The sequence below is a fragment of the Mastomys coucha genome, unplaced genomic scaffold (assembly GCF_008632895.1).
Source record: "Mastomys coucha isolate ucsf_1 unplaced genomic scaffold, UCSF_Mcou_1 pScaffold11, whole genome shotgun sequence".
In the NCBI taxonomy this organism is placed as follows: domain Eukaryota; kingdom Metazoa; phylum Chordata; class Mammalia; order Rodentia; family Muridae; genus Mastomys; species Mastomys coucha.
In genome coordinates, this window is record NW_022196893.1 from 27,709,070 (window position 1) to 27,728,613 (window position 19,544).

The 19,544-nt window shown below is 47.2% G+C and overlaps 1 protein-coding gene across 2 annotated transcripts; it reads right to left on the bottom strand.

Annotated features, from left to right (window-relative positions):
• Window positions 1-3,551: 3,551 nt before the first annotated feature.
• Window positions 3,552-15,723, bottom strand: Slc38a2 (solute carrier family 38 member 2). Of its 2 annotated transcripts, XM_031353913.1 has the most exons (16): window positions 15,587-15,717; window positions 14,804-14,998; window positions 14,360-14,441; window positions 14,097-14,212; window positions 11,600-11,673; window positions 11,377-11,469; window positions 11,175-11,256; window positions 9,743-9,825; window positions 9,465-9,523; window positions 9,208-9,369; window positions 8,733-8,812; window positions 8,528-8,628; window positions 7,891-8,015; window positions 7,519-7,663; window positions 7,331-7,428; window positions 3,552-6,453 (listed from the first exon to the last, which is right to left on the bottom strand). In XM_031353913.1, the coding sequence occupies exons 2-16, from the start codon at window positions 14,917-14,919 to the stop codon at window positions 6,355-6,357; spliced, it is 1,515 nt and encodes a 504-aa protein (XP_031209773.1). In that variant the 5' UTR covers window positions 14,920-14,998; window positions 15,587-15,717; the 3' UTR covers window positions 3,552-6,354. The 2 variants fall into 2 exon arrangements, with proteins under 2 accessions (XP_031209773.1, XP_031209782.1); XM_031353922.1 differs by lacking the exon at window positions 14,097-14,212 and having other exon boundaries at window positions 15,587-15,723.
• Window positions 15,724-19,544: the final 3,821 nt, after the last annotated feature.

Consider the following 19,544-nt stretch of genomic DNA (forward strand, 5'->3'; position numbering starts at 1 on the left):
ACACACATCACACACATATGAACAAACACACACACACCACACATCAGACACACGCACACCACACATCACATACATACCACACACACACACACACACACACACACACACACACACGAGGAAGCACAGGGCCTGTGCACTGTCCTCTCTGGGAGGTAAGTTCTGGGGATTGCTTCAGGAAGCTTTTACTTCCTGAGCATAGGCCGCTCTAGGGCAGTGTGAAAGCCTCCTGGGGATGGAGAGGCGACAGGCTGCATACGGAAGGACAGACAGACTCCCCCAGTTCACAGCCCAGCCTAAGGAACATGGGAGGAAAAGATGTCAAACTGGACTTGTTGAAGCCCCAGCTAACTGTTTGAGGTTCTGGGTCCTAGAGAGGGCAAGAGCCATTGTTGGAAGAAAAAAAAATTAGAAAGTATTTGTGGCATTTGGAGAAGTTGACTCCCAAGAAGCAAAAGCAGGTAACCAACTGCCAAGATTTACTACAGCAGAGTTCAGAGTTAAGACAACAGAAAAAGACACATAAGAGAGGATTCTGGGCCGAGTGGGGTGGCACACGCCTTTAATCCCAGCACTTGGTAGGCAGAGACAGGTGGATTTCTGAGTTGGAGGCCAGCCTGGTCTACAGAGTGAGCTCCAGGACAGCCAGGGCTATACAGAGAAACCCTGTCTTGAAAAGCCGGGGGTGGGGGGGAGGGAGAGAGAGAGAGAGAGAGAGAGAGAGAGAGAGAGAGAGAGAGAGAGAGAGAGAGAGAGAGAGGATTCTGGGAGCCCAGAGCAGGCTTTGGGGAGTCTCTTGTCTGAGTCCACACAGGGGAGCTCTTTTTCTTTCTCACTTGACTACATGGGCTCCAAGTGGGAAGCCTCTCCAAGGAGCCTGGAGGCTCACTGGGGGAGGGGCGGCTCTCAGAGGAATAGCTGCTACTCCACTACATAACTTGGAAGACACCAAGAACCCCCCCCCACACACACACACACAATGAAACCAGGTGCACATCATTAGACTTGGTGTTCATGCAAAGCAGCCTGACAAACCAGTATGGCGTGTCATGTGACCATGACAAACTCCTCAAGGCTAACATAAAAACCTTCTGGTGGCAACATTCCTAGGAATTGCCAAGGGTCAGTGAGCAGCCTCCTTGAGTTAACTCTTTCTTCCCAGTTGGTGAGGGACAAGGCTGACAGAGGAGACATGAACAAAGAAGTTAAGTGGTGGAGGTCAAAGATGGCCTCCACCACCCGAGGCTGATCTCAAGTTATAGGAGAAAGCCCCTGGTTGTAATTACATCTTTAAAAAAACTACTCTCTAATTTTATGACATGTGTAGTATTGATCTTGCAAGGGTTTAGTAAATTCTCTCTAAGAAATAAAGAAAAGTGAGGCTCATTTCAACTCTAAGACTGAAGAAAGGGTTCGGATCCCGTTCATCCGTTATGTGGAGTACGAGGTTGAAATGTGGATAAACTCATGAAAAGGGAGGTGTAGGTAGGGCTTATGGGAAAATGGAGGTGGGTACAGGTGATGAGGTGGTGATGAGGGGTCAGTCACAAAAGCCAGGCGGTGTCCTGTGCGACTGTCTGCAGGAAAGGGAAGTCCAAAGAGCGAGCCGTTTGCTGCTGGCACAAGACAGTTTCATTAAGACATTTACTGGGTGATGTTTTTCTTGCCAGGGGCCACCCACACGGCTGGGGACTGAAAGGGCTTCCACAGATCCTTGGTAAAGGTGCAGAGGAACAGGGCTGTCACCATTTCTCCCCCATCACCATCCCATCTGTAGTAGTCAGGGTTCTCTAGAGTTACAGAACTTAAGGAATATCTCTCTGTGTTAAGGGGGTTTATTGTGATGACTTACAGTTGTAGTCCAACTAACCCAACAATGGACGGGCAGCTGTGAATGGGAAGTCCAAGAATCAAACAGTGGCTCAGTCCCACGAGCATAGGTGTGTCAGCTGGTCTTCTGTAGAAGCCGGAGTCCTCAAGAAGTCGGCTCCAACAGAAGTGCTGGCAGATGAGGGCAAACGGAACAAATACTTCCCTCCCCCATTGTCCTAATGGAGAGCTCCAGCAGCAGGTGTGGCCCAGATTACAAGGCATCACCACACCTGGACCTAAACTGTTCTTTACTTGGAACTCTGCTTGTAATGGTGCCACCAGGCTGGCCTTGAACTCAGAGATCTGCTTGCCTCTGTCTCCTGAGATTAAACATGTGTACCACCTTGCCTGAGCCTAAGCTTTCCATGGCCACCATGCTTCAAGATCTGGATCAAAAGCCTGTCTTCCGGCCTCAAGATCTGATCACAGGTGTACCTTCCGCTTCCGGATTGTAGTTAATTCCTGACACGGCCATGTTGACAACCGGCAATGGCCATCACAGCACCCTTCCTCAGAAAATTATTCACACCACTGGGCCTGCTCCTGGCAATTGTGTTTCAGTCCCCATGCCCTGTCACCTGTGTTTGAAGAGAGGGTGGTGGACCCTGACCCTGTACTGGCCATGGCCAGCTTGTTCATCTGGAAGAACTCAAGTTGAGGGCTGAGAATCTGACTGCTTGGCTCTACAGTCAAGGTCGCATGCTTGTCATAGGTCTCTAGAATAGGCTGGTTTGGATATTTGCAAGGCTACTGATGTAACATCTGCCTGACCCTCTCAGGCACCCAACCTTCTACCTGCCACATCTTGCTTATGCCTACTTGGGGGTTCCCACCACTTTCCTTCTGAGTTGCCTCTCCGGGTATGAGGATGTCTGGTTCCACGTCCCAAGGGCTGTATGAAACCTCTTAGAAGTGGCTGGCTCACTGGATAGTGCCACTGGACACTTTGTGGACCCGCCCCCACATATTACTAATCCTAAATGTTTAAATTGTAGCCTAACAAAGCATTGGATCAAAACCAACATCAGGACCAACGTGACAGAACCCCACCATTACTCCAACATGAACCGCACACAGATGATGTCAGGTGAATGCCTATTAAAACCCTAGCTCTGCACGAGCCCTTGGCCACTGCTCATTTGGGACATGTCTCTCGGAGATGTGCCTTTGGAACCTCTCAAGCTTTTCGCATTTCATTATCCCCTAGACCTTAAAGGGCCAGGTTGTACCTTAGCTAATCTAAGTTGCCTTTCAGGTTGAGAAGACCATGCTTTCAGAGTCATAAAAAATCTTGACTTCCTCTCACACTTAAGATTTCTTTTCTTTAAATTATATGTAAGTACACTGTAGCTGTCTTGGTGTCAGATCTCATTATGGATGGTTGTGAGCCACCATGTGGTTGCTGGGATTTGAACTCAGGTCCTTCAGAACAGTCAGTGCTCTTAACCACCGAGCCATCTCTCCAACCCCCTACCATTCCTTAATGTGCATCTGGATTGCACAGTTGAATAGCACTGCTGTCTGACTTGGCATGCACTCCAGGTGATTGGATACCACCAGCACAGGCAAGCCTGGATCTCTACCTCCCCAACTCTAACTTTGGAAGCTTGATAGAACAGTTTCTTCCTCCAAAGGCGCCTCATGGTCCTCATCTCATTACTCAGAAGGAAAAAAAAGGCTACTCAGCATTAATCATGTGTTTATTTTAGTTCAGTTAAAACAAACATACATTGTTTCATTGAAACCGTGTAGCGTTTCCTCTCTGCCAACAGGCCACAGAGGCTTGTTGGCCTCTAACAGTCCAGCAGGGACATTTACACTATATACATACAAGGAGTTCACGTTCACGGAGATCTCATATGATATGTTATCAGATAGCCATGTTGTAGCCTCTGCAGTTTGAAAATTTAGACCTCATTTAAAGCTTTAATTAGATATTTGAACTTAGGTTGATGTCCAACCAGTTTATTGCAAATACAATTTAAACAAGTTATCTTCAATTTTAGTATTATACACAATGTCAATTTCTAATATTGAATTCTCTGTACAAGTAATTTGGGGACTTACATATACTGTGAATTCATCAAAATGCAGTTAAGAAACTCAGGGGACTATATACACTTGAACCCAAGACCCAATTCTGATACTATATACAATCTATTTACAAATACATATGGACAATGTATATACAGTTTATCATAAATATTGAAAAATAGGTTAGCTTTAATGGATTAATGCTGCTCTATAAATAACAGTACAGTTACTGAAACGTTCCGTGGAAGACAGCAATGCAAACTGAGGTGACCCGACAGTGGTTTTAATACTGAAGACTGCTCAAGACCGAGAACTCAGTTCAGGAACCTCAAGGCAGATAAACAACCCCAAGCATCGGGATTTGGCCTGAAATTCATTTGGAACCTTCAATCGTGATCCCTCACAAAAGGTCTGGGAAGTCTCTCCACACTGATCGGCTGTGAACAGGATCCTGGTTGCCCTGGCACCATCTCTCAGATGCCTGTTAAACATCTCAGCATCCCCTGGCAGATCTTATTTCCAGACTCTTTCTAGGACTTCAAGCACAAATGCAAAGTCTTTGACTACAGGTGAGGTTCTGGACCGGATGATAGTAAGTAGCATGGTGGAGTCTTCTCACCGCCTTTGCATGTCTACACGGTCCCCAATGATTTCATCTCCGGCACAGAAGTGACCATTGGTTGTACCCAATGTACGTACTAACAGACGTCTAGCGCTACCAGACGTCTTCCGGTCTGCAAGGCTCTTTAATGGCAGACGACACATCTTGCCTATGAATCCAGTCACATATACAATACAAGGCTGTAACAAAAACCATGTGTATCACATTTCTTCTGGCCCTTGCCTCAAACTCAAAACGTTTGGATCAAGAGGAAAAAAACCTCATGAGCCAGATGACAAATTGATGATTCCACTTGCTTCCCTCCACCACTTAATGGAATTATGTATATTAATTAGATCTTAGACATTACGCCTGATAAGCAAAGTACCACATTATTTAATAATATATTCACCATACACCGCTAACATACAGTAAATGTGCTCTTAAAGCCAAGCTTCCAAGTTATGTTTTCACGTTTAACTGGAATTGAAATGGAAAGGTAAGCATGCAGTTGGACCAGAAACTGAGTGCAACCGGCTTGAACTACTTCCCCTAGCTAATCATTTGTTCAATGTAAACAAATAATTCTGCATTGTATGAGATGACAATCCAGTGCGAGTTTTTAGAAAGCTTGCTGCATGAGAAACCCAGTGACCTTTCTGAAGAGAGCTTGCAGTGTACCTGCAGGGCGCAGCCTGCCGGTTAGACCTCTACTGTAGACACAGCAGGAACACAACTGAGCCGCATGTTGTCAAGTAAGTCACGCTTCCAGTAGACGAGCGTTTGAAAGTTCTGCTTCCCATTGGGACAGTTTTGGCCTATTGCCATCAAACGCCGTTTTTCACTTTTGGAAGCAATGTTTTGAAGGATGGGCCCAAAAAGCACGACCCAGAGCCAAGAACAGAACTCTGGAGACAGACGCAACTGAATAAACCCTGTTTTACCCAATTGCACTATTTGGTACCTCAAAATCAGTTATTTCATTTCCTACAGAAATCTCTGCGCTGTTTCCCAGCCTAATTGAAGACAAACATTTTAGTTTTAATGAACCAATTATCTGGAGGCAAAGAAAGCGATGAACGGAGTTCACCTGATTTGGTGCAGCAATTACCAATTATCCTTCAAATGAATCTGAATGAACAAAAACAAAACCATGCTAAATCCATGGTGCAATTTCTCATAACATTTTTCCAGAAAATGATTTTTTGGGTAAAAAAGTATTTGGCTTATAATGCCTACAAAAAAGGCAAATAATTTCATAATACTAATAATATTCATTTTTAAATATCAATGAAATTGACAGAATTTATTGACAACTTGTTCTAGATAAAGTTCAAAAATGCAGTTTCTTCAAAGTAAAATAGTGCTTCTGAGGTCTTTGAAAGTATCTTTTTTTTGGTACAAAAAATAAGTGTTTTCCTCAATGCTTATTTCAATACTTTGCTGTAAATTAAGAAGTGTTTCTCACATCGAATGGTTCCGTTAGGCACATTCAAGTAAAATCATAAAATATCCAAGTTAAACAATGAGACTGCCAAACATGTGGCTTTGATAAAAGTTAAAAGTTCGTCCATTCTCCGGAATGGAATAAAGTTGTCACTTCCCTTAACCCAAGGCTCGTGGTTTCGTTGTTCCTCTCCACTCCCTAACACACAGATTAAGATTCTTAAAAACAAAACAAAAGCAAACAAACTAACAGAAAGAAAAGTTCACTTATTCTGCATCCAGAAGAACCAGCGAGGAGACTGCACTTCAAAAGGAAGTGATCTGAAAGCGTCAGGAGGGATCTGAGTTCCTTGAGAGTGGACTCAATGCAACAGGCAGATGGACCATCCAGTGGGAGAGGGCCGTTAATGCCCACCTGCAGAGGCATCGTGGACCCAATCCAGCACAATCAAGCCCATGCTTCCAATCATCACCACTATGCCACTCAAGAGGAAGCAGAGAGCCTGCAAGAGGCAGAGAAGAGCCATTAGGGGGCAGCCTAAGAGTTCACATTACAACACTTAAAAATATTCTAATTTCACCTGACTTAACATCGAACTGTTTTAAAGTGACCAAACTGTTGTGTTACTTGTAGCACAGAAATCCTGTACTGTTGAAGCCTTCTCAATTCTTTAATCTTTTTTTTTTTCTCAAGCAAAAAATTCTCCATTTGAAAGAGTTAGACTGGATTTTTTTGTATGTGCGGTTTTCTTTCACAGCAAATTAAGTCAGAAGTTCAAGCCCAGGTTAATCCTGTAGTTGGAGGGGACATGGGTGGGCGTTTTCTTCAGTGGACCAGACACTCATGTGCCTGTGATTGCTCATCCCTGTTCTTAAAACTCACTGATGTAAAGAGGGAACGAGCCTTGGTTTGCGCAGGTGTCCCCTGGGCTCAACTTTGCTCATCTCTCCAAGATCACCTCAGATTACTGTTAACCTCATTCTTCAGACCAGAATAGTTGTGGACAGGGGCCTGGCAGGCTGTTACTCTGAAGAATCTATCCCTTGCCAGGGTTCTGGTTCCAAAGCTCATGGTTTGTGCCTAGTGTTATCTCCCACTATGAACAGAGGCTACCAAACCTAAGAATAAATACACTACTGAACTCATTCAGAGCAGGCCCCTAGGGCTCTTAACTCCATACATCCCTCACCCTCCTGGACCTGCTACACTCTTGATGTGCACGTGTGTGCCCATATACAGGGCACCAACAATTATGTCAATACTTTCACCCTGCTCTTTAATAACTTCCCCGCCCACTCTCTTCTGTGAAGAACTTCATTACTAAAGTTTTACAAGAAGAACGAGAGACGAGGCACTGGTCTCACGGTCACTCTACTCACCCCGATCTTTTGCACAGATCTCATTGGTTCTTTCTTCACTAACTTGATGTAGAAGGCAGACGGGAGGATAAAGATGAGCATCGCAGCCGCGGACGCGCCTGTAAAAAGCGACGGTCGTCATTTGAGAACTCAACAAGTCTGTGCTTTAAAGCCTTAAACTATTAATGGGCACGTCGACCAAAACTCACCAATGAACCCGAAGATGTCCCTAATAGTGGGGACAAAGATGACAAGCAAATTGGTGAAGGCCAAGATCGTCACGGTGATGATACTGTGCCGGAGCCAGCTGAACTCTTTTGTAGGACACAGTAAGTGAGTGACGGAACTCCGGATCTGAAAGTCAAGCATCGTTTATTACTTAACAATCCAACTTTAATGCCAAGAGTTTACAAGAATTGAGACTCCTCGAGGACAGGGATTCTTTTCTAGGGGACAGATGCCCCTGCTTTCTGCCACAGGATGATCTGGAATCTACTGTACTCTAGTCACCTGTGCCCAACCTCTTTACCATACCATACCCACCAGACTCATAGCTGTTGCAGAAGCCAATGTCCACTTACTGGGAAAATAACTACTGGGACTGTGAGGGTCACAGCTACCAGCACAGCCAAGCGGACAACAAGGAGAAGAATGTCAGTTCCCACAATCGCAGAGTAGGTATGCAGCAACTCCGATTCCACATGCTCTGTGGGGACACAGACCAGAGACAGGCTTTCAGTGAGTGTGGTCTCCTCTGGGGATCAAATGGCAAGGCTAACTTAACAGTAAAATCTGCACTAAAATTACGAGCTACTCACAAAATGACTGTAAACTAAGAGGCTAATAAGATTAACCTGGAATTATGGTTAATGCAATTAAAGTAACATTGGAGGAAAAAAAATTTTCTAAATACTGAGATTTTGGTCACATGACCTCCAGTGAGGTCTAACAGGGGCCAGGCGGCTAAATCGCAGCCTGGCTTAGCGTGTGCGTGCATGCATGTCTGTATTGTATGTTAGGTACAGCTTGGGTTGGGAGCAGAGAGAGCACAGGCTCAAGAGAGCCACAAATCCCAGAAACATCACCAGATGGCTCACAGCCACTTCGGAATCTGGACCCCAGGAATTGCGGATTAAACCAGATTGGAACTTTTTACAGTAAAACTATACATATGATGATAAAGTCAGTTTCATTCTTTTCAAATCAGGCACTATTTACCGTAAAAAGTCAGGTATCCAAAGAGGGCGGCAAGCAAATACATCAGAAACATGGCGAAGAAAGAGATCTTGGACACGTTCATCATCCGTCTCCGGCTGCGGCTGCACACCCACGACAGAAAGCACAAGTGTGTGTTTTAGCAAGTTCAACACCCTTACAGCTTTAGTATAGGCCCAACAGGCTTAAGTAATAAAAGACCAATTACCTCTTCAGCTCCTCATAGATGGGAAGAACAGCAGGATGGCAGACAAAGGAAAATGTCAGGATGGGCACAGCATACACAGTCTGAAAGAAGACACACGGCTGCGTTCACACCCCACCAACTCACACCACTGGACTCTCACACCGGTGACAAACCCTTGTCAGTTCCCAGCTAAACCTCAGAGGATCTTCACACCAAAGATGGAAATAATTCAGTCCCATCCTCTAAACATTTACTATGACCGGTATCTGACCCTGAGATGCACTGCAAAGCCATGCCATTATTTCGCCAGACTCCCTCCTCTACCTTAAGGGCGTGAAACTTCATCGAGTTCTCCAGTTTTATTTTTTTCCTAAAAAGCACCTATCACCCAGCCACAATTTGTCTTAAAGAGATACTTTTAAGTCCCCAGTGCGCAGTTTCTCTTTATCCTCCTCTCAACATTTCTTTCCAGAAAACAGGACTGTCACCAAGATACCTGTGAATTGAAGATAAAATAGCGTGGCCTGCAGGTATCGGCTACAGTGCTGTTGGATGCCAGCACGGCCAATGCCACCTGGGTGAAGGTGCCGTTCACAGTTTCGTTGGCCATCAAAACGGTTTCCACGGGGCACGGGATCTGAAACTTCTTGCAGATCACCTGAAAACAAGTTTGCATTTGTGAGTGACACAGCAGTCGCCCGATAGGCCTTTAAGAAAGTGTTTTCTAAAGGAAAAAAACAAACCACTACCTACCACAATCAGAAAGAATATCATACAGAGCAGAGAGAGGCCGCTGGTGTACCCCAAGTATCCTGGAAGGGAACAAGGGCAGCTTAATCAAACAGGGATGGACAGAGACACTAGACACGAAGACACTAGAACCATCTATGGGGTGTTAACGACAGGCAGGGCTTTAAAAGGGTTGTGTCCCACTGCCACCCAAGAGCAGGTGCTGAGAGCCTTCAGGAGTTCCTGGGGGAATGCTAGTGGGTGCTGAGGGGCTCACACCTGTCAGAAATGTGTTCGCTCACCTAGATTTCTCAGCAGTGACAGTGGGAGAATCAGCACAAAGGACACCAGCAGGACCAGATAGTCACCGTTGAGATACCATAGCCTGAATGGAGAGAAGAAAGCCAGAAATGAATGGACGGCAGGCACACCAAACTCAGCCAGCACACCGCATGCGAGGAGGACAGTTTTGGGGGGGAAAAAGTCACCCCTTAGTTGAGACACGACCGATTTTGTGACCGTTTGCTTCATGAGCTTCTACACTCTGCTCTGGGAAGGCTGCCAGCTGATTCATAACATAAAGCACTTCTTAAAGCTTGATACTGGCGTAGGGAACAAAGCCGCTCTGTGCGGCCCCAAGCTTATCTGTAGTACTTTTGAGAAACACTGGACACCAGGCACCGCCGCTCTGGCTTGGAATGTCCGACACCAAGAAGGAGGAACCACAAAACAGTGGGATTCACCAGACACTTGTTAGCAAGACTGCTCGTTAAGCATTTTGATAAGGAAAATTTCAGATTAAGATGCACAGACCACCACTCTCCCCTAAATGAGACTGAACCCCCCTCAAGCAGAACTTATTTCAGACTTGAACCGACCCAACTTGACTCAAAAATATAAACTAAAAAAGAAAAAAAACAAACAAACAAACAAACAAAAAAAAAGTGTATTTCTGAACCTAAACGTTCCCTAAGTTCTAACACTGTGACCAAGGCCCATTCTTGCCATAGCTGATGGTGGCACACGCTTGCACTTTTTGTACCAGAGACAGAGGCAGGTGGATCTCTTTGAGGTCCAGACCAGCCAGGGCTGACCAGTGAGACCCTGTCTCAAAATAAAGCCATTCCTTTATGCAGTGTTGTTTTCAAGCTTCTATCTAACGCCCCATGATTTCTATTCCACACCTAGCAGTAAGGAGGACCCCACAGAAAAGTCACCCGGACAGATCGGAGTCTCCAACTTAAGTCTAAAGGCAGGCTGGAGAGCCACAATCTCTCTGCTTTCAGGCAGCAACTCGGTGCAACTTGGGAAGCCAAGGAGCCCTGGCTGTTTACATTGGACCCCATTCCTCCACTGGGATGGACAGCTTTGCACAAGATTTAACTTTTTTTTTTTTACAGTAAATACAGCTGTACATTTTCTGGTTTTCTTAAATATTGTAAGCATGACTGATTTTTTAGATGAAAAAAGTTATTGTAACCAGCTTTATATTCAGCAGCTGTTAAATGTCAGTATCAAAGGGAGTTGACTTCAGGCACCAGTGCAGTTTCAGGTTTGTGTATTTGCTAGGCCAAGCTAAGTGCAGGTTTGTCCTCCATTTGTGGGACACTTCCTTGTCAGAAGTATTCGCCTCAGGAATACTCCTGGGAGATCCATCGGTTACCATGTAATAGCCAACTCTGACGGAAATGTCTCTGCGGATTGTTTCTATGGATCGTCTTACTCAGCACCTACCCATTTGTATCTTCAATGTTCATTAATGCCTTGATCACCAAAGGTAACTCATATTTCACTATGAAGAGGTAGCTTGACATAGCTGGAGGAAAACAAAATTAAACCATTACAAGTGCAAAATGGGGTCTGTGACACCACAGTCACGTGTCACCACCTCGTGCTACTAAATGAAGTCTACCCAGAGTGCCCTCTTAAAACTTACCCCCGATGTTCTGCATGGTGATCGATCCCGAGGCTGCTAGCTTTCCAGCCAGACCAAAAGCCTTATGTCCCAACTGTTCGTACAATAAAGATCCTGTGTGGAAGAGCACAGAGGAATGAAGTGCCCTGAAATCTCGGTCCCCACCCAAATCAGGATACGCGTTGAATTACTTAGGGAAGAAGGGAAAAGGAAGAAAAAAACAAAACAAAGAAAGCTACTGTACCTCCTTCGTTAGCAGTCTTGAGGAGGAGATGGACGGAGTATAGCGAAAAAATTGACACGAACGTCAAGAGAATTCTGAGAAGAGGGAAAAGCATTCGGTTATTTTTAAGTCAGCAGGGCTGCGCGCTCGCAAGCACTTCCTGCCTCACACAGCTCTGGTGCGGCTCCCTCTCCTAACTCCTGACTGACACTGACTTGCAGGTAGCAGGTGAGTGAGCCTCATCGTTTTTTAGAAGCAATGTCCACACTGCCAAATGCAGGAGACTCTGCAAAGCCCCAAGTCCCAGAGGAGCAGAAACTTGTATCCTGGCACTGTGACTCTCTAGATGCCTGCCATGGAGTTTCTAATAGTTCTATTTAAAACTTGCCACCAAAACTTGTCCACGAGGCTTTCATCCCACTCAGTTGAGATGGGTCAGGAAAGGCCGAGAGCCATGGACCAGAAAGAAAGGAGACGGGGTGGGGGGGGGAGGGTGGAAGTAACACTCATTCAGTAGGACACTATAAAAAAAAAAAGAGCTCAACTGGAGAGGGGACAGCTGTGAAGACACGCTGCACTCTGCAGTGCAGGATCCTCAATACTAGACCCAGTGACTTATCAGCTCCACCCTTGCCCTTGGATTGGCAGAGAATAATGAAGGGAAGTAAGGAAGGAGCAAAGGATCGAACTCCACTGCTGCGCTTCAGGGCGAGCACAGGTTCCCGGTCAAGTCGCGAAGGCAGACAAGGCAGTGGTTAAAAAGATAAAAACAAAAACAGTAAACATGCAAACACGGACATTTTGACCTTGTATGGGCAAACTGTGCACTATGTGAGGTGCTGGCCAAAAAACAAAAAAACAAAAACAAAACCAAGAAAAACCGTCAGTACATGGGCTGTGACTTCCATCCTAAGGTCAGCCTTAGGACACCTGGTTGTGGGGCGACACTGTGAGCCTGACCTCTTGGGAAAAAAAGGCTATTTAAAAAAAAAAAAAAAGAGCAAATTAGGTGCTGTGTCTTACAGAGATGACAATGCCCCTGGAGGTCACTTTCAACCTGAAGATTAACTCTCTGTAAAAGGTGGGCTAGCCATTTTAGCTTGTGGCTTTTGGCCCATTTACCGTTATCTATATGCAATGGTAAGTTTGGATGAATAAAAAACTCACACAATCTTGTTATCATCTAGCCATTTATTAAAATGGTTAATCAAGCACATAATCAAGTTGTTAAAGCTGTTAAAGCCCGAACGCTCAGGGGTAAGTAACCCTGTTCAGTTTTACTTTCAGTTACAAAAGAGTTACCAATGACCACATTGGTAGAATTTTAAAAATTGTTCCCAGTTTTCTTGGCAAGAGCTGGGAAGGATTTCAAATATTTAACTTTGATTCCGGCCATTCAAATTCCCAACAAAACCTGAAATTTCAGGATGTTCTCTGTACCAAGGCCATGTTTTTGCAAGAAAACTCGAAAACCCCAAAATCTTCATCTTAATGCTTCTAGTACCCAAAGCCAGACTTTAACATCTGTGTGGGGTTTTACAAAGCAGAGCTTTTCTTACGAACATTTTTTTTTTTAAATCATGCCGGACAAGGTAACTTGAGTGCTAGGTACCCATCAGCTAATGAAAACGTGTCTGACTGTCGCAAAAAGAAAGGGACAGTTGTCGAGCGTGTGCACTTCTCATGGGTGTAGAGGTTGTGGTGACGTCAGAGGCGCCTCCACACAAACTCTCAGCCAGGATCTACAGGCAGTTTGAAACTTGTGACACAGGAGAACCACACACTCAGATGTATATAATACATGCTTTTGTACTTGGAAATAGCAGTTTTATTCCCTTGCTACTGCTCTGATGGCCTGGGGAATCAAACCCAGAAATCAATCATGCATGCCAGGCAAGCCCCCTACAGCTGACCAGTAAGTCTACCACTCTCCAATCATATCACCCCCAAATGGGTACCCTCCAGACATGACTTCCGAAGAGCAGAGTTCAGTCAATTAACTTAAAAAAAAAATTAGTAGGCTCTTATTCAAAAGTCAGGCAGCAGTCATACATATCCGGAAAGGTATTATTTTTAAAAAGTGAGTTTGCTTTTTTAGCATCCAGAAAATTATGACTCACTTGTTCTAAGACATCTATGTTCTAGGCTAGGTAAACATCACCGCACCTTACACACCACACCTCCAACTTTCTTTTCCTATGTCACAGGTTTTAGGGCGAGACCGTCAACGTATAGAACCCATCTCTTTTACAATTAACAATACCTTCTGGAAAGAAGGGCTTTAAGCCCTCAGTTTTAAGCGCTACCCCACGTCCTGTCTAACTTGCCTGCATGAAGAACGTTACAGTACACAGTAAAACAAGAGTTTCAGATTTCCCATACTTTCAAACTTTAAAACTATTTTTTTTTAACACCAACTACTTTGAACCGCAAGTTGCTTTTTTTTTTCCTGGAGCCAAGAATATGTTTGTCATATTAACTGCCCTGCACGGCAGGCTCACCGCTTACACATACTTACATAAAAAGAGCAATTCCAGTATTAGCCATGGCATAAGAAAGCCCAAGGATTCCACTGCCCACAATCGCATTGCTCAGATTAAATACTGACATTCCAAAGGAAGTAGTACCTGGATGCTACACAGAGGGAAAACGATAACCAAACATACGACAAGAATTAAAAGGAGAAAACCAGCTTCGGGCAAGTCAGATTTGACATCTAAAAGTAACACTATTCTTTGACTCCATAAAGCCAAGCACGTAAGAACAGGACTGTTAACTTACAAAGTCTGTTTCGTACTTCTTCTTCCCCAGATTTGATTCAAGTAAAAAGTTCTGGTTTTCGGGATCCACGTCCACATAATGGCTGCGATTAAAAAAAAAAAATTTTTTTTTTTAAAAAAGGCAGTTGTAACCCATCTGAAAGATACCAAAACCGTAGTTTACATAAAGGAAAATAGACCTTTAGTTCTGTTTAAGTTAATGCACGGGCTAGGGGTTCTAGAAAGTAATACCGTCGGTCATGCAGTAACAACACTGGGTAATTTAGCAGGCTACTCTCCGGGGCTGTGTGAGCAAGGGGAGACGGGGGCTTCGGGTGAGCCTTCTGGTTCCTGGGTGAGTGTTAGCCTGTAACCGACGAGCAAATCCCTCCAGCCCCAAGGCAACCCTGTGTGCAAACTGGGTTTTTTGGGTTTTGTTTGTTTTTGCAAAGCTGACTCTCCCCACCTTTTCAGAGCAGCCTGCTTGGTGGGGTATGAGTAGTTGAAGTCACTGTTGGAGCTGTAGCTGCTGCTGTCCTCATCCGGGGAGATGTTGAACCTTCCCATTTCGGTCTTCTTCATGCTGATCGGTAGGAAAGGTGCAGGGCGCGCGGCGCGGGCTTCCTTTTGTCCTTGGCGGCGCACTGGCCCTCGAGGCTGCCTGCGAAGGTAGAAGGCGGCGCGTCAGGACTGCGGCGCCTGCCCGCCCCCGACCACGTGACGCCGCCGGGCGGCGCAGCGCGGCTGATTCATCCCCCGCCAGGCGAGTGGAAAAGTACCAGGCGAGCGAGGGGCGGGGGCGCGGCGAGGGGCGGAAAAGTACCGACGGCGGGGCCGCGACGAGAACAAAGATGCGCCCGCCGAGGCGCCCCTCCGGCCGCTCCTGCGCCGAGCCCGGTCCCCCCGCCCCAGCCGGGGCTTGTTTACAGGGCGCACGCCGAGCCCTCGGCGGCCGCGGCTGCCCCGGGCGCCCGGTCACCGGCCCCTCCTCTACCCCGGGAGGAACTGATGCAATACCGAGGGGCGATTGTCAAGCCCTCGCCGCTCGCCTTTCCCCACGCCCGGACTTCACGATCGACTTCTCAAGCCAATCGAGTCCCGAGAACCCGGCTTGCAGCGGCCGAGCGGCCCGCGCGCGGCTCTCCCCTCCCCCTAACGGGAGGCTGCGGCCCGGTGCCCGCAAGCCCTCGCTCCCTCTCCCGCCGCCGGCGCCGCCCGCGTCCCCGCCGCCGCCCCTCCCCCGCCTCACCTCGGTGCTCTCCCTGCGAGCTGGCCCACCTCGCGGCAGCGTCTCCCGTGGGCTGTCTCGGTCACACCAGAATTGTAAAACGAGGAAGAAAAAAAAAAGATAACAGCGACGGAGTCCTTTTTTCTTCCCTTAATAAATAATTTTTCAAAAAAAATCCCCGCAATCCAACAGGCAGAAGAGGTGGATTATTTTTGTCTTAAATTTAATTCTTAAAGGATAAAAAAAAAAAGAAAAAGAAAAGAGCGGGGACTGGCGATCACGATCCCACGGCGGAGAGCGAGGGGTGGCGGCGCGGGCGACGGCGTGGCGCGGTGTGGAGCTGCTTCCTGAGCGCGAGTTATAGCGGCGGGGCGCCGCGTCAGTGGGCGGGGCGCGGGCGCTCGTCTTTGTGTATCAACAGCAGCACCTGCGCTCCGCCCCCCGCCCGGCTGCCCCGCACCCCGAGTCGGGGGGCCAGCCGCACCCCGCTTCCCCACGGCTCGGGGCACCGCAGCCCCGTGGGTGGCGGCCACCCGCGAGCGGCTGCCGTCAGGAGCCGGCTCCCGTGGACTCCCTCCCAGCCCAGTCTCCAGCGCCGCGTTTCGGGGACACATCCGGCGTGTGTGCAGTACCCCCCCCCAACACACACACACACACACACACACACCCCAACCATTCCCAGCCCGTGACTTAAGATTTGATTTACGCGAGGGTTTTTTTTTTTCTCCCCGCAGAACTTAAACGCTGCCCGGAGGGCCGGATGGTGTTCTCGATCTTTCCACCTAGATGTGATTGCACTCTCCAGAACTAGCCTGGGTGGGGAATGAGAGGCGGGCGGGCGGCTCGCAGTTCCGACTGGGCATTAGACTTTTGGGTTGCACGTGCCACGGCGTACTAGGGGAGGGTTGCGTTTGACCAGCAAGCCAGACACACCTTAAAAGGGGACCCGGGCTGGGTCCTTCCGAGGCCGTCCGGGAGCGCCCCATTCCCTCTTGGCGGACACTTTGCCTCCTGCCACCACCCCACCCCTGGTGCTAGCGTCTCCCCGGGCTTCCAGCGAGCGCGCCCTCGTTGGAATGCAGGCCCGGAGTTTTCTCTGCAGCCGAGATCCCTTGGTGGTGCTGTGGTCTTGCAGAGCCGAGCGGCTCAGGGGGCCCCTAGACTAGAAGATTCGGGGCTGCCGGAAAGGTGAGGGTCCTTCCCTTTCGGTTGAACAAAGACCCCCGAGGAGAGAGAAATGCTGGTTGAATGAAGGAATACACAGACGAGTTTGACCTGGTGCTCTCTTCCTTTGGGGGACGTGGGAGAGATTGGGCTGGGCGGGCGCAGAGGAAAGGGCTGGGTGTGATCTTAGTTTTTGCCTTCAATGTTTTCCTGAGGAAATCTGTAACGCTGCCTATTTCCGTGGCACGTAAGACTTGGGGTGCCTTCAGCCTGTGCCTGTGTTCGTGATTGACAGGGCAGGACCCTATTTCCCCCTTACACACTGTGTTCATCATCCTAAACCTCTGGTCCGGCCAGCCACACTTAAACAATAGCCTTACACGAATGCTGCACGTCCCCTCGCCCCTTTCAAGGGCCGCTGTCACTCCAGACTTAAGGAGCCAGGGACGCCTTTTTTGGCCTGCCTTAATTAATGCTTCCCTCCTCAGACCTCTTTTTGCAGCTCTGTTTTCTAAACCGTGTGGTGTCCGGACTTTATAAACCTGTGCTGTCTTGCACAGTCCTCAGATTGTTCAAATTTGTTTGCAGTCTTGTATTGACAGTTTCCCCATGGAGACGGAACTCTCCTCAGAGGGGAGGTCTTGATTACCCTCTTTTCCAACTGCACACCCTAGTAACATCAGGATCAACTCCTGTCAGGAAAAGCTGACGACTATCCTTTCTATCAGGTTTCAACTGATAAAAATCAAAAGGGCTTAAACCACTTTTTCATTCTAGGTAAATCTCTTGCCCTGTCAGAGGTATTCAGGAAGTTCTGTAGGTTGTTGGTTATGACTGCAATTTGCAATACAACTAAACCTATTGTCCTTTGGACTTTTTGGTGGTTCATACTACTATGGGATAGTTAAGGAGAGAGGTGGGGAGGGAGGGAGGAAGAGAAAGAGAAAGAGAAAGGGAGGGGGAAGGGGGAGAGGGAGAGATTTGGAGGCTTGTAATCTTTATCCGAATTTCTGGATGGTCAGAAACTGAATAGTACGTGACCATAACAAAGCAAAAAAGTGATTTTTCTATCACCACTTTGATTCTTCCCAACAGCGAATCAAAAATGCATTACTGGGCCTGGAGAGGTGGCTCAGAGTTCCACTCAGTTCTCAGGTTCAGTTCTCAGCAGCTACATGGCAGCTCACTACTGTGATAGCCAGCCCTAACCTGGTGACCCTGTGCCCAGGGAGACACAACTCTACCCAGACACACCTACTTTAATTATTAATGGCACTTCTTTCTAAAGCGGCCTGGTTTGTGCAACAATTTATACACTGGAATTCTAACACTACCATATTTAACTCCAGCTCCAGGGGGGATCGCAAGCCCTCCTCTGTCTGTCTTCTGTGGTGGTGGCCACAGCGCACACCCAGTGCACAGACATCCATGTAGGCAAAACAGCAATACACCTAAAAATAAATCTTTTTTAAAAAATTCTTAGACAAGCCTTTTCCCACTGAGCCCTCAACTGGGCTATTGCTGCTTTCCTTTGCCTAGAAGGCGGGAGACACAACTGTCTCACCAAATGCTGCAAAGCTGCAAAAGAGGGACCAAGTGGATGAGACTGATGGACTCGGTGGGTGTCCACCAGCTTAACATTTTTCTTTAATGACTAGGATGGAATGGGGAGGAATGGGCACCTCACCTGTAACAATGCTAAGCATTCTGCTGTGACACTTGCATTTTAACTAAATAGGATGAGTTTGGGGTTGTGATGTAAAATGTACGTACGTGCAGGGTGTTTTTGAACCAGAATTTCAAAAACATGCCTGGGCTGGACTGGAACTCAGGATCCTCTTTCCTTATCCCCACCCCCTTTCCTTAACACCTGGAGTAGGTATTACAGCCTGAACTTCGACCACTGCATTTGCCACCACACCCGTTTTTGTGATGTAAAATGTATTTCTGGTTGGGACCCAAGAAGTCTGAAAAAACAGGCTGGTAGCCAATTCCTTGAGAGAAAGGCAGCCACACAATCGCTCAGGATTTCTGTTTTTTCTTTTTCTTTGAGTGCATTGTCCACATAGAGGATGGAAAGTTTTGTGGGGTGTGTTTTGTTTTGTTTGCTTGTGTTTGCTTTTGTCCCCCACCCCAACCCCCAGCCAAGGTTTCCATGTGTTTAGCCCAGCTGTCCTGGAACTTACTCTGTAGACCAGGCTGAACTTGAACTTCGAGATCTGCCTGCCTCAGCCTCCCCAGCTGGGATTAAAAAGCGTGCACCACCACCATCCAGCATGGTTGTTGGAAGTTTTTTAGTGAGAGTGGATAGCTGCCTTCCATAGAATTATTTGACCATTATTGCCTTATAAAATAGAGTTTTGTTTTACTAAGGAGAGCCACATTACTAGGCTATAATTAGCTAACCTCCCAAGCCTGTTAAACAGCTAGAGTTAAGAGTGACCCTCAAAGTTTGTTTATTCAGTGCTTCAGCTGCAGTTTGTTCCCCCCTGCCTTCCATTTCAGCAAGTCTCATTCTGAGGTGGGCATCTGTATCCCTGATTTGGCCTGGTCTGTAATTCTATCCTGCTAGTGATGGACCCAGTGACTCTTACTTTCTGGTCTCCTACCTTTTGGAAATCCTCTAGACTGGGCCTAGCGATGTGGAGCTCCTCAGCAAAACTAATAACAAACCACTTGTTGTTTGAAAAAAATTCTCTCTCTCTCTTTCCCTCCCTCCCTCTCTCTCTTCCCCTCCTCCCCTCTCTCCCCCTCCCTCCCTCCCTGTCTTTCTCTCTTTCTCTCTCCCCCCTCTCTCTCTCCCCCTCCCTCCCTG